Source organism: Kryptolebias marmoratus, linkage group LG4 (assembly GCF_001649575.2).
Source record: "Kryptolebias marmoratus isolate JLee-2015 linkage group LG4, ASM164957v2, whole genome shotgun sequence".
In the NCBI taxonomy this organism is placed as follows: Eukaryota; Metazoa; Chordata; class Actinopteri; order Cyprinodontiformes; family Rivulidae; genus Kryptolebias; species Kryptolebias marmoratus.
Genome location: NC_051433.1, coordinates 18,038,705 through 18,056,962, shown reverse-complemented (window position 1 = coordinate 18,056,962; position 18,258 = coordinate 18,038,705). Strand labels below are relative to the sequence as shown.

The following is an 18,258-nucleotide window of genomic DNA, read 5'->3' as shown; positions in this document are numbered from 1 at the left end:
GTCTTTCACAAAGTGCATCTTAAATATGTCAGCATACTGTAATTTGTATTGGTGACATTAGTCACGGTTAATGGCTAATACCTCTTCTCACCGGGGCATCGACGTGACAGGAGATGAATCTTTTGAACGTTTCTGCACGTCATAAAGGACAGAAGTCCCCCATGATGCCTCGGTGCAACGTGACCACTCAGTAACGATTGTATCAGGTGACAATGCAGACCAGATTTTTAGATTTTGGATTCAGGACCTTTCCCGACAATCCCACAAAGTGCACTTACACTGAGGGTGAGGTAATGAGGTAAAGTGGACCAGTGTTTCTTCCATTCCTGCTGTGTTTCTACAACCTTGTATTTCTGTTTTTGTTCAGAATAGGGACAGTCTGATTTGTCTTTTGTTGTTCATTTGCAAAGCGCCGGCCTGTTTGTTGACATCTTCAGGACCGAGCTGTGGCGTTTAGCAGCTACGGCGGAGCGAAAACTCGGAGGTAGTCCACTGTATAGTCAATGATATCCACATACAATTGGACACAGGTTAAGCGCAACCAAAGTTTATGAGAACAGCGTGCTGTCCACGGACTGGATCGACCTCAAAGACTTTGCGAATGTTTCTTTTCTCTTTCCAAACAGTCAGAAAGCATCAAAAGCACAGATACATAAACAGAAACATTTGACATTACATGTATTTATACTTTCATATTCCTTGACGTGTCTTTGAAGTGCTCTGTGCGTGTCTAACACAGTTAAGATGGTGCTAATACAGTACGGTCGCTTTCCTTCTTGTTCTTGCCGCGCGTGGCGCCGAAGATGCGAGTCAGAACCCGTAGAAAACGTCTTAAAGTCGTAGAAATGTGAAACCACGTGACGGCGGCAGAGCAGCTGATGTCTCTGCAGTTTCAGCTGGTCGGCCCGACAGCCCAGTGTAGCTTTACATGACAAAAACAAACTTTTTGTTTCATACTTTTGTCTTAATTAATGTAGTTTATATATATATATATATATATATATATATATATATATATATATATATATATATATATATATATATATATAGATAGATAGATATCTGATCTCAGAAATAAAGCCTAGAGACCAAATTATCAGTTTAATTATCATACTGACCAACCTGAGTGAAGGTAAAAAATTTAAACTTCAGGCCAAGTCTGCTTTTATCAAAACTGACTGTTTCATTTTGTTCCTTGTACAGTGTAGATAATAACTTTTTTTTTGTCTTTTTCTACCTTTTTACTTTTCTGTTATGTTTTCAAACAATCTTTAATAAATTATATACATTTGAAAGAGAGTAACTGTCTTTCTGATAGTATCTTTTTCATCTCCTTAAAGTCATCTGCGTCCTCAAAGAGCCAAAAACCAAAAGAGTCAATTCTTTGATTATGAAAGTACTTCACGTATTTACAGCATTGGGTAAGATTTTATTGTTCACAAAAGACAAACGAATAAAGCAAAATGGGGGGGGGGGAATAAAAAAAATGCTAAAGAAGAAACACGATCAAAGAGCAATTGCTCGTACAATTACAAAATAATCTGCTCTACTTTGCATGTAATCACCTCATCAACACTTTGGCACATTTTCTAAGAAACCCTCTGCTGTTTTTGTTTTCATTCTTTTTTTCTTTTTTTTTTCTTTTTTTTTAACTACTACCAAGACATTTTAAAGTCGCAATTTAGAATCCGACTTTCTGCAGCTATTTGCTAACAGCAGACAGGCTGATATGAAAATGAACAACTGTGATCAGTGTTTTTTTTGTTGTTGTTTTGTTTAGTTTTTTAATTAAAACAGCAAAGCGTAAGCAGTGCGCGTACACCAAATTTACATAAATTCTTCAGAAATACACAGAAAGCTGTTGGGTTTACTGCAGCGCTGGGAAAAAGAAGAAGATCTGCATCAGATTCGTTCAGCTCTTCCTCCTCCCCTTTTTAAGAGCCGGAGCGATTAGCTTATTAGTATTTTAGCTGTAAACATAAATTGGCTGTGACCACCCTCTAACCATCACTGTGCCATCATCATTAGTCATCCTAATGTCTGTCAGGCTGGGAGCCATCCAACCACGGTGATCACGGTGTTATCGAAGGCACTCGCACCAGCAGCCATTTATAGTTTCATTGTCACCGCAGGCCAGCTGTTTGTTTTGTTTTTTTCATTTTTCTCATCATTCAGTATTTTCAGCAGAGTCTGAGTCTCAGAGACACTCGGTGGAGGACGCATCAGGAGTCAAGCACATGTCCAGAGATGATATGAAACAAAAAATAAAAAATTGAAAGTTCAAACAAAAGGAGAAGGCGCGTGAAGATGTGGGAGGCGGGGGGGAAAAAAAGGTAGAAAAAGCTGGAGAAGCCGGAGCAAATGTCCTTGAAGGGTTTCCCGTTAATGATTTATCTGCGGAGAGAAGACAGAGACGAGTCATTGTTGCAGCTTCAAGACTCCGAGGAGATCTTCACAGTTCTGAGGTTATAAAATGTGTGTACAAACAAACAAATGTGGAAAACTTCGTACAGCTCTCTCTAATTACAGAGTGTCTTTCCGTGCCTCCAGAAACACAAGTCCAGAGAGGACAAACAGCTTAGAGAGACAGTGTGGGGGGTTACTTCTTTCTGTTATTTTTCAAACGCTAGAAACATTTCTGTGATCTCTTTCTGTGCTCATGAGTTGTTCGAGCGCAGGTTCTTTTGACAAATCCGTTCACGTTTCGGGGGCTGAAGTCATGAGTTTTTTTTGTTGTTGTTGTTGTTGCCTACGTGTCAAATCCTTCCTCTGTCCCTGCAGCTGCGTGGACGCGGCGCACACGAGAGTATGTGCAGCGATCAGACAACGCGCGGCCCTCCCACCTGTGCTCGGCTCGCAGCTCAAACTTCTAAAAATAAAAGCGCCTATCAGAAACCGCAGCCTCCTGCTTGAGGGCTTTCAGAACGCTGATGAGCCGCAGAGGCCTTTACATCTGGTCCCAGATCAGCCAGGAGTGAAGGCCAGAGATTTAATGTGTACAGAAGTGTGTCCAACAGCTGGTCAATTCAAAGTACAGCACACACACACACACACACACAACATGGGTGCAGCAGAGCCAGCAGTTTCAGCAGAGGAAGGAGCCATTGGGAGATTTGTGATTATAGTGTAAACAATAGAAAGAGGATTGTTTTCTCCAACAATCCTCCCAATCTGGAAGTCTCACGCAGAGCCAGACGTCCACATGTCTTTACGCCGTGCACGTTGCAAAAATGTCAAACTTTACGAGGATACGCTCACGGTTCCATGTCTGCACGCTTCCTGAGGAAATATTCGGGGCTATGCAAGATTTTAGGAATATTTTATGCAGCTCAAATCATAACAACAAACAAACAAAAAACAGTACATTTTGTCTTTCGTTTGTTTTGTTCACCTTCTGCGTCCATCACAGAGAAGCTACAAGCAAGCAGAGGTGTACTTGCTTCAAAACATCAAAAATTTAAAAAAAAAACTTCCACAATTACTTTTGTTTTTATGCTCTCACTGATCTGTTCAGGGTTTTCAGCCTTTTGTCTTTGAAGTCTCCTGACTCCTAACCTCGGGTCTTTTTTTTTTCCTGAAACTGAAGGTTCTGCTCAGGTTTCTTGCACATCCTGTGGGTGACGCGTTCAAGGACACGCGGTTCCACGCGCAGGAACATCCCAACTCTCCAGCCACGCCGCCGCTGACTAAACCTAGAGGTGCTCTGTTGTCGAGGCCGCTGGTGGTTTATTGGTTCATGGTGGAACACCTGCAGAGCGCACATGGGTGGCAGCTGTGTGTGTGTCTGGACAGTGTTGTGTTTATATGTAGCAGTATGATCTGTGATTCTCCGATTCGTCTGCTCGAACATGTGTCAGTGCTTGAAAAGTGTTTACCTTGACCTGTCACCCAGCAGATGACAAAGCAGGTGGGACAGTAACACAGATTCTGCTCCTCATCACTTCCACTACCAAAGATGTTTTTTTTAGTGCTAGAAAATGCTTTAAAGTTATCATTTTTTGTCATATCTGTGGGGATTCCTTGCTGCTTTTTGAAAAAAAAAAAAACAACCTGAAACCAGGAGGGGAGAGAGATAAAATCTCTGTGAGTTTATTCCTGTTTATCCGTTCCATCGCATGGCTTCACTCTCAGCTAATTCAAGCTCCAAACGCGCAGCGTGCACCGGCGCGCGCGCACGGCCCGCGCGGCTGAACCCTAACCCCGGTGCACACACCTTCCTAATACACCACAACTGTTTCCAATCTAAAGGTTCCTGCTTGTCTGGGCCCCGGCGAGGCCTGATTGCACGATACAGGATCCTCGAGAAAAGAGGGCAATGCTGCGGGGGGAGAGGGAGTGATGTGCCTCCACTTCTTTTCTTTTTTTCTTTTTTTTAAACTTCCTCACTCTCCCTTTCTCCTTTCATGCTGTACCTGTACAGGAATCTGGTGTCTGTTAAAGCGGCTGAAAAAGGAAAACAGACCCCGGAGACTGCGGGGGAAAGCATTTGTCTTAAATTCATCAGAGATCTGTCAAACACTGGAGCTCCGGGGGTCAGATTACCACGCAGATAATAGTTGATTTCAGTTCAGAGAGACACACAACCGAGAGGCTCTTCGAGCGTTCGAGTCTCGTTGCTGCACTGATTCGGTTCATATTATTTATTGTAATGAAGGCTTTAGTCTCACCAGTCTGAGACGACACCTTTCTATAAAACAAGTTGTTTTTCTGGGGACACGCAGTGCTTTATTACTTCTACACAAAGTGTCTCATATGGATGTGAACATGTGTGTTATTAGGAGAGAAATTTAAGAAAATAAAATTTAGAGACTAGCTCATTTTTGCTCTTTATTTAAAAAAACCTAATTTTGTCTTACAAACATTTAAGACTTTTTGTGTGTGTTTTTACACACATGTAGTCAGGCTTTAAAAGACAATGAATGCTAACTGTTTTCTTAATTAATTTATTTTTTTAACTTGCCCTAATTTTCAGAATAATTGCAATTATCTGTGCAACAGATTTTAACCCAATTTTACAAACAGCTGCCAACAAAAAAAACACATTTGTATTAAGAGCTATAATGCTTTTAAACGTTGGTCTAAAAAGAACATATCTTGTTGAGTTTTGCAGTTAAAAATTATTCTGATTTATAAGATTACAGAAAAAGTTTTAAAGTTGAGTAAAAATGAAACGTTTTTACTTTCTGTAATTAGAGAATGCCATTTATTTTATTTAACATTAATTTAAAACAACTTTCACTGAGTTGTTGTCACCATTTTAGGACTAAATTAGCATTTTTCTGCATTACATTTAAAAATATTCATACATGTTAATAAACTAATTAAACAGAGGTTTTGCCTTGTATCATATGATCAGCATGCTGGACAAATTTCTGTATTTATCTTCACAAAACTGACCGTTTTTGTGTCACCTGATCAGACTTGTGTGTTTTCGTCTTTTTCTTTTCATTTTCTATATATGTATTTTTGTTGTTTGTTTTGAGGATTTTTTGTGGCCAATTAATTTTGAATAATGAACTGGAACATTCTCGGGACAGTCTCTGAAAAAAGAAAAACCTTGTCGTGTGTGTGTGTGTGTGTATGTGTGTGTGTGTGTGTGTGTGTGTGTGTGTGTGTGTGTGTGTGTGTATATGTGTGTGTGTGTGTGTGTGTGTGTGTGTGTGTGTGTGTGTGTTTTGGTCTTACCTGAGGAACTGCAGTGAAGTGACTTGCTGCTCTGGATAAAACTGTGGGACAGACAAGGAAGAGAAGTGGAAACTGTGTGTGTGTGTGTGTGTGTGTGTGTGTGGTGGGGGGGTGGACAGGTGTGAAAAATGCAGAAACATAAATTCAGCTGTAAAAATATTTTAAAAAGGCAGCGAACCATCATGCAGCTCAGAGGTTCTGTAGGATCAGAAATGTAAGCGAAAGGTTATAGATGAAAAGGTTGTGGTCAGACCATAAGGGAAGAATTCAGGGGGGTCAGAGGTCAAGAAGTGGGTGCAAACACAGACAGAGTTCGGGAGGGTGGAAGTGTGGACACAGGAGGGTGTGTGACGGAGGTCTGTTGGGGTCCTAGTGGCTGGTGGACATGGCCCAGGCCCCTTCCATCCTCCAGACGGAGAAGGCGTAGCTGAGTCTCTCGTGGGCCAGGTAGTTGCAGCTGGCCAGCTTGGCGTCCATCTCGTCGCTCTGCAGCACCTGGTACAGGAAGTCGATGTAGCGCGAGGCCAGCTTCAGGATCTGGATTTTGCTCAGCTTGTCGGAGGGTAGCGTGGGGATGATTTTGCGTAGAGAGGCGAAGGCGTCGTTCAGAGACTGAGTGCGCTGGCGCTCCCGGACGTTGGCGATGACTCGCTGAGAGTGGAGCTCCTCGAAGGGAGGCTCCGGCCTGGGCCCCAGGGATGAGGGAGCCAACGTCACGATAGTGGAGGGACTCTTCTTGATTCTCTTCGGCCCGGTCGGCAGCAGGCTGCCGGTGCTGCTCTCCTCCGTCTGACTCAGGCTGTCCTTCTTTGGATAAGGCGAACGCTTTCGATTTCCCGCTTGGAGGGTCTTTTTGGATGCTCTCTCCAGCTCCTCCTCGCTGGCCCCCAGCCCTCCTTCAGGGGAGTTGGTGCAGGACACCTCTTCTCTCATTGCAGTGTCCAGCGATGACCTCCACTGCTCAGAGAAGACTTGGTTCGGCTCTGTTCTCACCCTCAGCGAACCTCGGCTTGCCAAAAATCTTCTCCGACTGACAAAGTTACGGCTGCTGAAGCTCCATCAGATTTAACCGCTGACCGTCCCGTTTCCTGGTTTTTAAATTTCACACTTTCACAATCCCTTTTTTTTTCCTGTCCACCAGACAGAACAACAACAAACCATCTGACAAGCAGGTCCACCGCCGCCTCTTTTATAAGCCAAACGCCAACTCGAGGCCTGCGGGTTCTTCCAATTGGCTCCGCGGCCTCTCCGAGGGTGGAGTTTAGCCTGGAACTAGTCGGGAAAGCAGGAAGTATACGTTAACTGGGCGGGTGATGGAGGAAGGGGGTAAGTGGCGCGCTCAGCCAATGAGAGGCGCTGCGTCTAATGTTGCAGAGATGTCTGAGGTTTATGGGTTCCAGATTTGGGCTGGACCCTCGGCCCGCCTGCGTCCTCGTGTGCACACAAACCTCACATGTTTGACCGTCACCACATGTATGCTTCGATCCTTAATACTTATTACATCTAGTTTTATGGCGATAATTATAGAGACGAAATCCTTGTCAGCTTTCTAAGGACAGATCTGGAACATTCACAGATCACACATTTTTCCCTTAACTTTCCAACAGACGGGAGTTCACACTAATATTCGTCATGTTTTTTCATGAAAGAACAGATTATTGTTCATTTAAAATTTTCATGGTCATGTCTTGTCTTCTAAACGGCTTTTCCAGTGTGTTGCATCTCGACTAAGCGCCGAAGAAATGGGCACAAATCAAGCCTCTTTTAGAGAAAACAAAAATATAGATGTAAACTGAACTGGGTTTCTTAAAATAAAACCAATCCCTCCTAAATTTCCTTTTTTTCAGACTAGTTCCTCACGCTCAAGCGTCCTCATAATCACTTTGCTGTCTGGCTCCTCGATGCTGGGATGGGAAGAGAGCTCGGGCAGGACCCTAAATGACCCCTGACCTCGTCGACCCACACACTTCAGCCTGCAGAGGTGAGAGAGAGAGTGCCTAATTGCACAGTTCGTAGCCTGAAGGCAGAGCCGGCACATGTTCCACCTTCCAGCGGCCGGTCTGCGTCTGCAGCCACTTACAGCTGTTTCCCTCACACTCGTGACACAGCAGGTAGGCCCTGCTGAGAAACATGACATCAGGTTTTTGTTTGTGCAGCCTACAATTTCAACCAATTACTAAATCTTGCGTAAATCCACCGCTGTGTCCCCCTTTTGCAGTTTCCCACCAGTAACCATTTATACCTACATGCGTCACAATTGTCTGACTCATCTGCAGATAACTGGAGGATACGTTGTGGGGAGTTTTGTGGGGAAACTTTGGAATTTTTCGATGACAACACGCGTAAGTGAAGCCTTTATTTTAAAGTGCATAAATCTGAAGAAGAATAAAACCAGTTTGGGTGGAGATAAAACATATAAAATGCCATTTTCTTTAAAGAAATGATTCGTGCAGCTACGATTCATGCCATTAAATGCTGCCTGACAGCTTCTAGCCAAGAATTTGGGTGTGATTTCCGCAGCGGAGAGTGGGTCAGAAGATTTTTTTTTAATGAATCTTGTGTTTGCACTGGTTTACATTTCATTCATATAGCAACTCCCAGTAACTAAAATCCATGTTGGGATCAATCAACGTTAGCGAGTGGAAAAAAAGTGGCCATCATCAAAGAAAGACAGCGGAAAGAGGTTTAATTTACCTAAAGTCAGCTCCGGGACTGATTGGTATTAGAGCAGAGCTTTTGCTCAGGTGGAGACAGTGCGAGGACAGGAAAGTCACCGTTGTTGATGTTAATCTCAGGAGCCGCTTCTTACCTTCAGCAGAGACGTGGCCCCGTGCCACCACGATGGAAAAAATGAGCTAATAGGAGGACTGGAAGAATAGAAAATGAGAAGAATAAGAAAGAGAGAAAGGAAAAGAAGAAGAAAGGAGAACAGGCACGGGAAGAAAAAAAAAAAAAGTGAGGCTGTCCAAACAGAACCAGATGCAGGAGTGTGGAGGCTCGTTTGATCTTGATCCTCATAGGCTGATTGATGTTACACATTTCATTTCCTTGTCAGAGTCTTGACATAATGTTTCACTAAACGCTTAGGCCCTGCTCTCATCTCTGTCCTGTTTGCGCAGGGGTCATAATTAACCCTTTCTGGAGCAAATGTAGATCGTGCGTATTTCAATGCACGCTTGCATACAGGAAACCTTGGATCTAAAAAAAAAAAGAAGAAAAAAAAGCAGATGTATTGTCTTTTCTTGTGTCTCTGCACCAGATGGTTTTAAACTGAAGAGTAGCCACGTAGAAGCTTTGAAGTTCAGGATGGAGTGGTGGTGGTGGTCGATGGGGGGAGGTTGTTTCTTAAAATTTGTAATGCAGTCAACTCAAATCTCCATCATACAACAAAAGGTTTCGATGACGTACTCAGGCGGCAGCAGGAGCGCAGCGGTGGGACCAATCATAAGTGACGTGTTTGGAAATCCACACTGCGCCCAACAGAAGGAACCGGTCATTACGCTCCTCCTCACCTTCACCCTCACAGTTTCTTCACCCTCCTGGGCTGTTGTTATTGATCTTTCAACACGGCACACTATTTGTCCCCTCCACCCACCCCTCCCTACATACCCATTTTTCAAGCGCCCCATCCCAGGAGGAGCTCATGGTGACACAAAGGCAGACATCTGGGACCCATTTCCTCGTATGGAGAAACCCTTCCTGTGGGGTATCCACTTAGGAGGGTTTAGGTAGGAGCAGGGTGGGGGAGTGGAAGGTGCACGGTGGGTGGGGGAGGGAGGCTTTGATAAGAGGTGAAGATAATAACTGAGTTAGGAAGAGATGTTGCCTGCGTTTGGAGAAGAAATACAGACGAAGAAGCCCTGGGACGTCAAGGAGTCCCCCAGGAGTCAGACGGCTGAACTGGAAAACTGAGCAGATAAAACATTTTTACGAAGCAGTGTGTGTGTGTGTGTGTGTGCAGGCCAGGGGTCATCAACCAAATCTGCTCAAGGGCCAGAGTTTTTGTAATCAGACAGTGAGGGGGCCAGCAGACCAGCCTTTGATTAGCCATCTTTCTGGTAATTATGACTGGTCTGTTTTATTTATCTAAATTTCTGCTCCCACAATTTGACAGCATTTACCATGCTGAGGGGGTTGTTGTACATTGTTCCACTTCTTTGTTCTTGATTGAGAAGTTTTGCTTGTGACTTTATCTGTGAATCACACTAATGCTACATTTGATAAAAACAACAAAGGGAACGTTTCGAGGCAGGGGATATTAACGCCTGAAGGAGAAAAAAATACCAAAAGCCGTGTGTCGTTAAAAGACAGGGTTTGTTTTAGTTTCACCTTATGTTTGCTCCATAAGGCACAGACATGAAGCAGGTTTTTTCACGGTTAACACATCTGCAGCTTGCACGTTCGCCGACATGCAAAACAACTTCACAGAAAGCCTAAAAATCACAGGAAGCCAAGATCAAAAGGAAAATATGTGAACCTGAAACGGGACTCAAACTTGAGTCTCACACGTTTCAGTCATAGATTGTGTGTTGATAAACCGCTGGGTGTTGAGAAAACCTTTGCCCTGTCTAGACGTCCTGATCAGACAATCTGAAGCATTCAGAAGCTTCAGCACCATCAACATATCTATTATCAGCACACACACACACATTTACATAGTAACATGTAGGTTGTTCAAATGAGACAGCAACAAACTAAACAAATGTGTCATGCAAAAGTGTCAAGATTTATTATGAGCTGATGAAGCGTTCCTTCGTTGGTTTATAAGCAATTTAGCTCAGCCTGGACAAAGACTTTTGCTCTTTTCTTCAAACTGCACGCTCTGTGGCTGATAAGGAACTAACTACTGATAACTACTATATTTGGCCAGACTATCTCTTTAAAAGAAAGGTCATGGAGCGCCATGATTGTGTGTAGGACTGAGTAGGCGGGACTTAAAGCCCCACATCCCTAGTGCACAGATGTTTGTTCCAAAAATACAAAATGGCAGCTTTTATAAACTGGGTTCAGCTGGCTTTGTTCCCCAACAACGACAGAAGGTGGAGAAACTTGGAATCTCGGTATGTCTGTCTATGGTTTTGGCGTTTCTCCCAACCTACTGAGCTAAAGAGCCAGAGCATCCTGATGGGCTCAGCAGCAGGTTTTCTTTCTAGTACTTATGTCTTATATTTGATGACTACTTCCTGGGCCGAATGGTTAGAGCTCACTGGCCAGATATGGCTCATGAACCACTAATAGACGATCACAGAAGTAGGCCACTTGTGTTGAGCATGTGGCACTTTGAACACTACTCATGTCTTTTTTTTTTGTCTGATTGACCCATAAATTAATTCATTCCTTCTGTAGGATGCGCTCATAACAACTAGACTCTCTGTGGAAGAAGTTGTCATGAAAATAAGATCTGAAGACTCAACAAAAACTACCATCTGGGCATTCTCATGCTAACATCATTTCGTGCCAGAAAAGTGTCCTAACGCATGTTAGGCTGCATTAATTAACTTAATACAGCCTTTTTGATCCTGTAATTATTACAACAAAAATAATTTCTTGATGTAATTCATATTGCCGGTCACCCACCCCTGTTTCCATATTGATCAAGATCCTAATGTTATAATCACTTCTTAGAAATAGTCCACAGGAAAAATCCTACAAGGAATCAAAAGGATCTGAGATTTTACAAAACCAGATTAGTATCTTTCTTCATACCAAACCATCCCTCCTGCCACTAAAAATAGACTTCTGTTGAATATTTTTGCAACTTTATTTGAACACAATAAAAAAAATGCTAATAAATATCAGATCATAAATATTGTTTCTCTAATGTTTGGTGCAGCAGTCTGACTCGCCCACAAAACCCGACCCTCCTCAGATAAAGCGAGGGTTTTGGGTCAGAACATTCTGCACAGAGAGGATGTAACTTGAACACATTGCATGCCACCACCACATATTGTGGTATTGAAGAGTGTGTGATGGGTTTCTGTGTGTGTGTGTGTGTGTGTGTGTGTCTTTCTGTGAGACGCAGTTTGTCTTCAGTTGATGATATTTTGATTAAAGACATTGTTTGACGTCCTGAGATTTTGCTTTGTTACAAACGTCAACATGCGGTGATGTTGATGCCTTTGTGTTTGAGCTCTAAATACGATCCAGTAACCAGTGATCAAAGCTTAAAATAATGGAAGCTGGAGGCTGATTGTTACAATCTACACCTAAACGCATCAGACGACAGACCAGGGACTGTCAGTATAAATCAGTTTCAATGCAAGAAAAACACCTGTTTGTCTTTCATCTGTTGTGAATATGTGCAAATGAAACACTCAAACATTAATATTGAGCTTTGAACCTCTACAAGCAGAATAAAAGCTGCTGAGCTCCTGAGGTGACTCTTCTCCTATATGCTTGTGGAAACTTCAAAAAGGAGTGTAGTCTTGCATCAAAAACGCCCTCATCTCCTGCTGCGTGCGAGTCTTTATTTTTCTTATTCAGCTGTTACGTATCTTCTCATATAAGACCACAATTTATCATAATATTTAGCGCTCGAGCTTCCTTTAAATCTCCCTGCTTTCATGTGTAATTTAGCTAATATCCTGCTCTGGCGCTGATTACAGCGCTCATGAGCCGGGGTCGGTCTGAGGCGCATTACAAATGGTCCCAGCGGAGCTCACAGTGAAGCTGGGGATGTGGAGCGCGGCAGGTCAGGCTTTGGGACATCAGAGACGCACAAACACTACAAGACATGGTGAAAAAAAAAGCACAGGACGTATGGAGCGGGACTGTGAGCGTTTCTGGCTGAAAGAAGAGAAAATGCCCTTTCTTTGTTTTTGTCTTTTACAGGAATAAGTGACCCAAATAGAATCTATGTCAAAATCTCAAATGTTTGTCATAACGTGAGCATGTGTGCATGTGTGCATGTGTGTGAAATGCTGCTGCAGTGTTACATCATATCATGTCCATATGTTCAAACAGCAGGTCTGAACTCCCTCTGCATGTGATAATGTGACACTGGGGCAACGCGTATCAAATACATCTGAATCTGCACTTCACAGGAAACAAGTACAATGGATGTTTGCAATTATTTAAAGAAATGCCACTGTAATTATTAAGGAAAGGGGAGGTTGCTGCTAATTCAGCTATAATGTACTATTCTGATTTTGAACAGCGAGGCAGAAAAGCACCGGTAACGCTCTATAACAAACAAAAGCCAGGTTTTACTGCTGAGTCTGGCGCTCGAACGCAACATGTTCAATTCACTTTCTGTGTAAATATTAATACACTTCTCAGAGAGTCAGCAGAGCAAGATGAAGGTTTGGAAAAAAATCCTGTTTCAGAGATGTGCAGGTCAAAAAGACAGGATCAGTTTTTTACTTCTGGATGCTGACAAGAAGAAGAGAAAAGAACATGGTGGTCTTGAAACATTTAGGAACCATAGATTAAAATCCTAAAGCTACTCGAACACCTAATACAGTGTAATTAAACACCTGTTTGTCTTTAAGCAATGAGTCTTTTGAAGTGGAGTTCAGCGGAAAGGTGATGAACAATTAATATCTGACCTGTTGTAGAAAGGTCTTTGATGACCTCACTAGGGTCTCGGCCTGCTCAGACTAAATGTTAGCTTTTCTGTCAGGCCCAAATTGAGCAGGAAAGATATCACTGGTAGCAATACATCATACAGCTCAGTAATTAGCAGTATATATACAGTAGTACTCACGGGATTCGTATCTGGTAACTACAGGGTAACCAATGGTGTCATAATACAGCCGATCCCCACAGATACCTGGTAAGTATCAAGGATGTACTCAGTAACTCCCAGGTTGAGAAGTTATGTAAAAATGTAAACATGAACATAATGCAATGATTTGCAAATCTCATAAACTCACATTTTATTCACAATGGAGCATTGTAAACATAACAAACAGCTGGAGGATCTATTTGCAACTAATTATGTTAACTGGCAACAGTTCAGTGGGAGGACTGGGTGTAAAAAGAGCATTTTAGAGAGGCTGAATCTCTCAGAAGTAAAGATGGGCAGAGGTTCACCGGTACATACTGCACTGATTACAACAGCGCGGCTTCGTAGTAGAAGAGTCCTGGAGCTGAACTGACCCGGCCTAAAGTCCAGACCACTCACCTGTTGAAAACACTGAATGCATCATGAAACAAAAAAAATTCTGTCAAAGACCCAGGACTGTTGAGCAGCTAGAATCCTTCATCAGACAGGAATGGGACAACGTTCAAACCCTGCAGCAGCTGCTCTCCTCAGACGTTTACAGACTGCTGTTAAAAGAAGTAGAGATGCTTTGCAGACGGAAACATGGTCCTGACCCAACTGTTTGAAGATGTGTCGCTTACCTACCTTTTTTTTCTTAAAAATTGTACAACTTTGTAGTTTAAACATTTGATGTTTGTTGTATTCCTTTGTGAATAAAATGTGGGTTTATGAGATTTGCAAATCATTGCATTCTGTTCCTATTTGCATTTTACACAACGTCCCAGTTCATCAGATCGGGTGTATGTATTGCTATCATTTGTTTTTCATACTTTTTCCACAAAACTCCACTTCAAAAGATCTGAACCATCTTTTGGAACACAACTTGTTCAAATCCCTTTTTAAAGATAGATCGGCTGATTGAGATCAAGACTCAATAATCCCATTCCAGAGCTGGACCTGTCGAAGAGGAGGGAAACAGGTTTTTTTTTCTTTCTTCTGGATGCTGAGAAGAAGACATCAGAAGATGATTACGGCCTCGCAGCATTTAGGACATGCAGTATGAAACGTGGAATACAGCCGAACACCTGTTTGCCTAAAGTAAAAAGCAAACAAACGTCGCAAGTCAATTTGATTTAATTCCTTCAGATAACAGGTCTGTCCACAGTCAGTTGCTTCGATCTCTAATTGCTCCCTTCGCGTTGCTGGAAGCGCAGAGATCTCCCAGATTAGACACTATCACGCATCCATTTCTGCTGAGCAGTTCGAACAGAAAGCTCTGCCTGAGAGGTAGAGAGGAATGCTGCTTCTCTCCAACAGAGCCGTTGCATGAGAAACACCAGCAGAGCCAGCTTCAAAGAGGTTCTGCCTTCACATCGAATCAGTATCTGCCTCCATTAGATTAGATGGCCCAAGCAAAGTTACATTGCGTTAACATTTCTGTATGGTTTCTCAAATCCGTCGCTCTGGTTCTGGTTCCCCCCGTGAAGCCACTTCAAACGGCCTCCGCCATGGCATATCCTTTTGTGCTCTAAAACAGCAAATATGTGTCTCTCTCTCTCTAAAGTGTTTCAGATGCGAGCGCGCACTGGTCCCAGAGGCCCTGAAAGCATCGCACAAAGAAACACGAGAGAGAAGGGAAGGCGGGGGGAAAAGAAACAAAAAAGCTGGATGGACATTAAAGCTGAGACATCCAGTGGGCTGTCAGCAGGCAGGTGGGGGGGGAGAGAGAGGATTTGACTGACAGATGAGTGATGGATGAAGATGATAAAGACGGACAGATGAAAAACAGGGAAGGTTGGGGCAGAGAACAGCAAACGGCACGAGGGAAAATCCTGCTCCAGTAAATTAGTGAGGAAATAGGGTGAATATGGGTGAGGAGGGGGCTCCGAACGGCTCAAAACATATGTTTCGGTTTGTAAATAAAACAGTAAATTGCTATGAATATTGCTTAAATATCTGTAGGCCTTGTTCCACCCTTTGCGGAAGTTCCTCTGAAATCCTTCATGTGACCGCCTTCTTAAAATGCCAAAGCAACTTCTTAATGTCAAAGAGGCCATCTGGTTCTCGAACAATTCAAGATGTTTGCTTTGCATTTAGCTTTTTTTTTTTTCGCTCTCCTCCTCATACTTCTTTTTTTAGATCAAATACTTTACTTTTGTGTCATCAATAACATTGTTAAAAATTTTGCAATGGAAAAGCCAGCAAAGGAATGAATCACTGTCCCTTTTTTTCTTTTTCCAGTCCTTCAAAGCAACAAAGTCTTTTTATTCAAGCACAAATATGGTTACTTCTGAGACCTTTTTAGGGAGACTTTTAAACGGTGCCACTGATTTCTCTGAAAGATAAGATGTACCGCCATCAAATCAGCTGAGAAGAACACAAACCAAAAAAGCTATTTGTCAATAACGTCACATACAGTGTTAATAAAAATCCAGTTGTGCAAACGGAAACTCTGAACTCGTGAGGCTTAAAGGGATGGTTCACCGGGGTTCTGTGGAAATGTTCTGAACAAGCAAGGTTCAGGTCATTTACATGTTTCCACCTTAAAAGAAAAAAACACAAAATTTGTCATCAGGACCAGAAGTATCCAATACATTGTTTAAAATAATACATAAATAATATCTTACCTGGTGTAGATAGCTCTTTGACTGACCCAGTTTGAAGAATCAGAGTTCGCCAGCATGAAAATGATGATCTCCGCCACCTTCCGTTGTTCAAAACGGAAGTGATCATTATCCGTTTACGGGCGCAGACATGTTGTACTTTTGGATTTAGAGTCTGCGCACTGAGGACGTGGAGCTGAAAGTCCCGCCTACCCCCATACACGATAATGATGGGCTTTATTCAGCCATAAAACAACTAAACTATTAGATAAATCAACATTTGAACCAACAACAGCAAGGTAAGAACTATTAGAAGTCAACTTCTGGAAAAGAAAAATATCTGAGATGTACTTTTTCATTTCTATTCAGGCAAATGTTACATTTGTTCACATGGACTTTAACTTATACTGGAGCCGGCCTACAGGAGCTCAGGAGGCACTCATGCTGTTTACGTTACATTCCTGTGTCTAGTTATTAACGTGTCGATGGTTCAGCTGGGTCGACAAGCTAACAGCTAACGGGACCAGGACCAAAGTGGATTGCTATCATCTTAAAACAACTTCAGTCTCGAAAATTTAATAACGGTTCATCTGAATGCTGTTTTCTGTACATTTTTAATTGTCATCAGTAAGACATTACATTGTTTTGAAGTACTATTTTGTGCTTTTGGTTTGTCATTTCATATATAATAAAACAAGCCGCAACTGTCCTATCTCCTGATGCCCAGGAGGACCTGAGGACATGTAATTACAATCACAAGCTCTCTGCCATTTTGTCACCACTTCCATCACCGTCTCCTGGCCCGGCTCAGATGACAAAAATCCCAGACGCTCAGGCTGCCCAGCGAGCCTCGTCCCCCGTCCGTTTGGAAATAAAGTTGGTCCGTACAGCTGGGCTGCAGAGACGCTGCTTTAGAGACGTCCTCGAGGTTGAAAACAAAAAAGAAGGCGCAAAAAAATCTCTGCGAGTTTAAACGGACAGACACTGGCTCTGTGCAGGGGAACGTAAAGTGCTGACAGACGCGTTCTGACCAGCCATTAGCTCATCGGTTTGGTCCAACTTAAACTCAATTTCTCTCAACAGGGGCCATTTAAAACGCTATCAATAACAGGTAAGACACTATTTTTGTTCCACAGAACACCATTTCAAAAATCCTGAACTATTCCTTTTATAGGACTGTAAACTATTAACGCTGCGACGTGCTGAAAGAACTGATGAGAGGAAATTATAAAAGGCTTTAAGTAAGAAGCAATAAAGGCAGAAAATGATAGTTATGCGGTAAAACTTTCCAGTAGGATCTTATTGAATAAATGTTTTTTTTTGTATATATTTAACCTGTAACACTACATTAGAGCTTATGACCTCTCACGCAGTAAAGTAAAACATTTTTCCCCAAAATGCCTTAGACTCAACATAATAAGTGTTTTATGCAATAACAGGTCTTGAGTAAATGTTTCTTTCCCCAACTGCACATTTTGCTGTCAGCACTGTTTTATACATAGTTCTGAACATTTATTTGGACTTTATGAGCCGCTGTTAAACTCTCTATCAACACACAGAACAGCCATACTTGTAAAAAGAAAGAAAATTAAGAAGCAGTAGTGAAACTTGCTGTAAATCTCAAACTTGTTGGGTTGCGCGCACCTCCTTTAGAAGCAGGCAGGTAGGCGCGCGTTAAAAGGTTTGATTCATGAAACTCCACTTCTGACCATTTCAAGCCGGTTTCGGTAAAAATCACTTTCCCAGTCGACTGTTTTCTGTAAATTTTTGATTCATGTGTTGTTGCTCTGTAGTGTCAAGTTGCGCCGGATGTTTGGGATATTTTGGGGTTTTTTCAATGTGTAAACTATTGTTTCCAGTCTCACCACACTCAGCCAGACTGCCAGTCAGGACAACTTCCTCCCCTTGATTTGGGTAAAAGGGGGTCCTATAATTAAATAAAGTTAAGACCCCTCCCTCTCGTTTCAAACAACACACACAAAGGCGCACACACACACACACACTTTTACAGGCTGGTGCATAAACTTAATAGGACGCGTTTGGCTCCAGAGCCCCCAGCTTGTTCAGTGGAAAGTGAGGCAGACTGTTTTTCAGGGTCTTAATGTTGACGTTTATAACGCCCAGATTTTTAAAAAAAAAAGTTGCCATGGTGATTTAACCACAACTTCCCAATTACCTGGGTGCAACGAGGCTCTCGGGGCTCACAATGAGCCAATAAAATGCCATTAAGGTATAAAAACTTATATAAAAAATGGCACTGGTATG

General features: G+C 42.5%; 1 protein-coding gene across 1 annotated transcript; it reads right to left on the bottom strand.

Annotated features, from left to right (window-relative positions):
- Window positions 1-1,408: 1,408 nt before the first annotated feature.
- twist3 lies at window positions 1,409-6,860 on the bottom strand. Its single transcript, XM_017422934.3, has 2 exons — window positions 5,686-6,860; window positions 1,409-2,394 (listed from the first exon to the last, which is right to left on the bottom strand). Exon 1 carries the CDS (start codon window positions 6,616-6,618, stop codon window positions 6,055-6,057), a length of 564 nt encoding a protein of 187 aa, XP_017278423.1. The 5' UTR covers window positions 6,619-6,860; the 3' UTR covers window positions 1,409-2,394; window positions 5,686-6,054.
- Window positions 6,861-18,258: the final 11,398 nt, after the last annotated feature.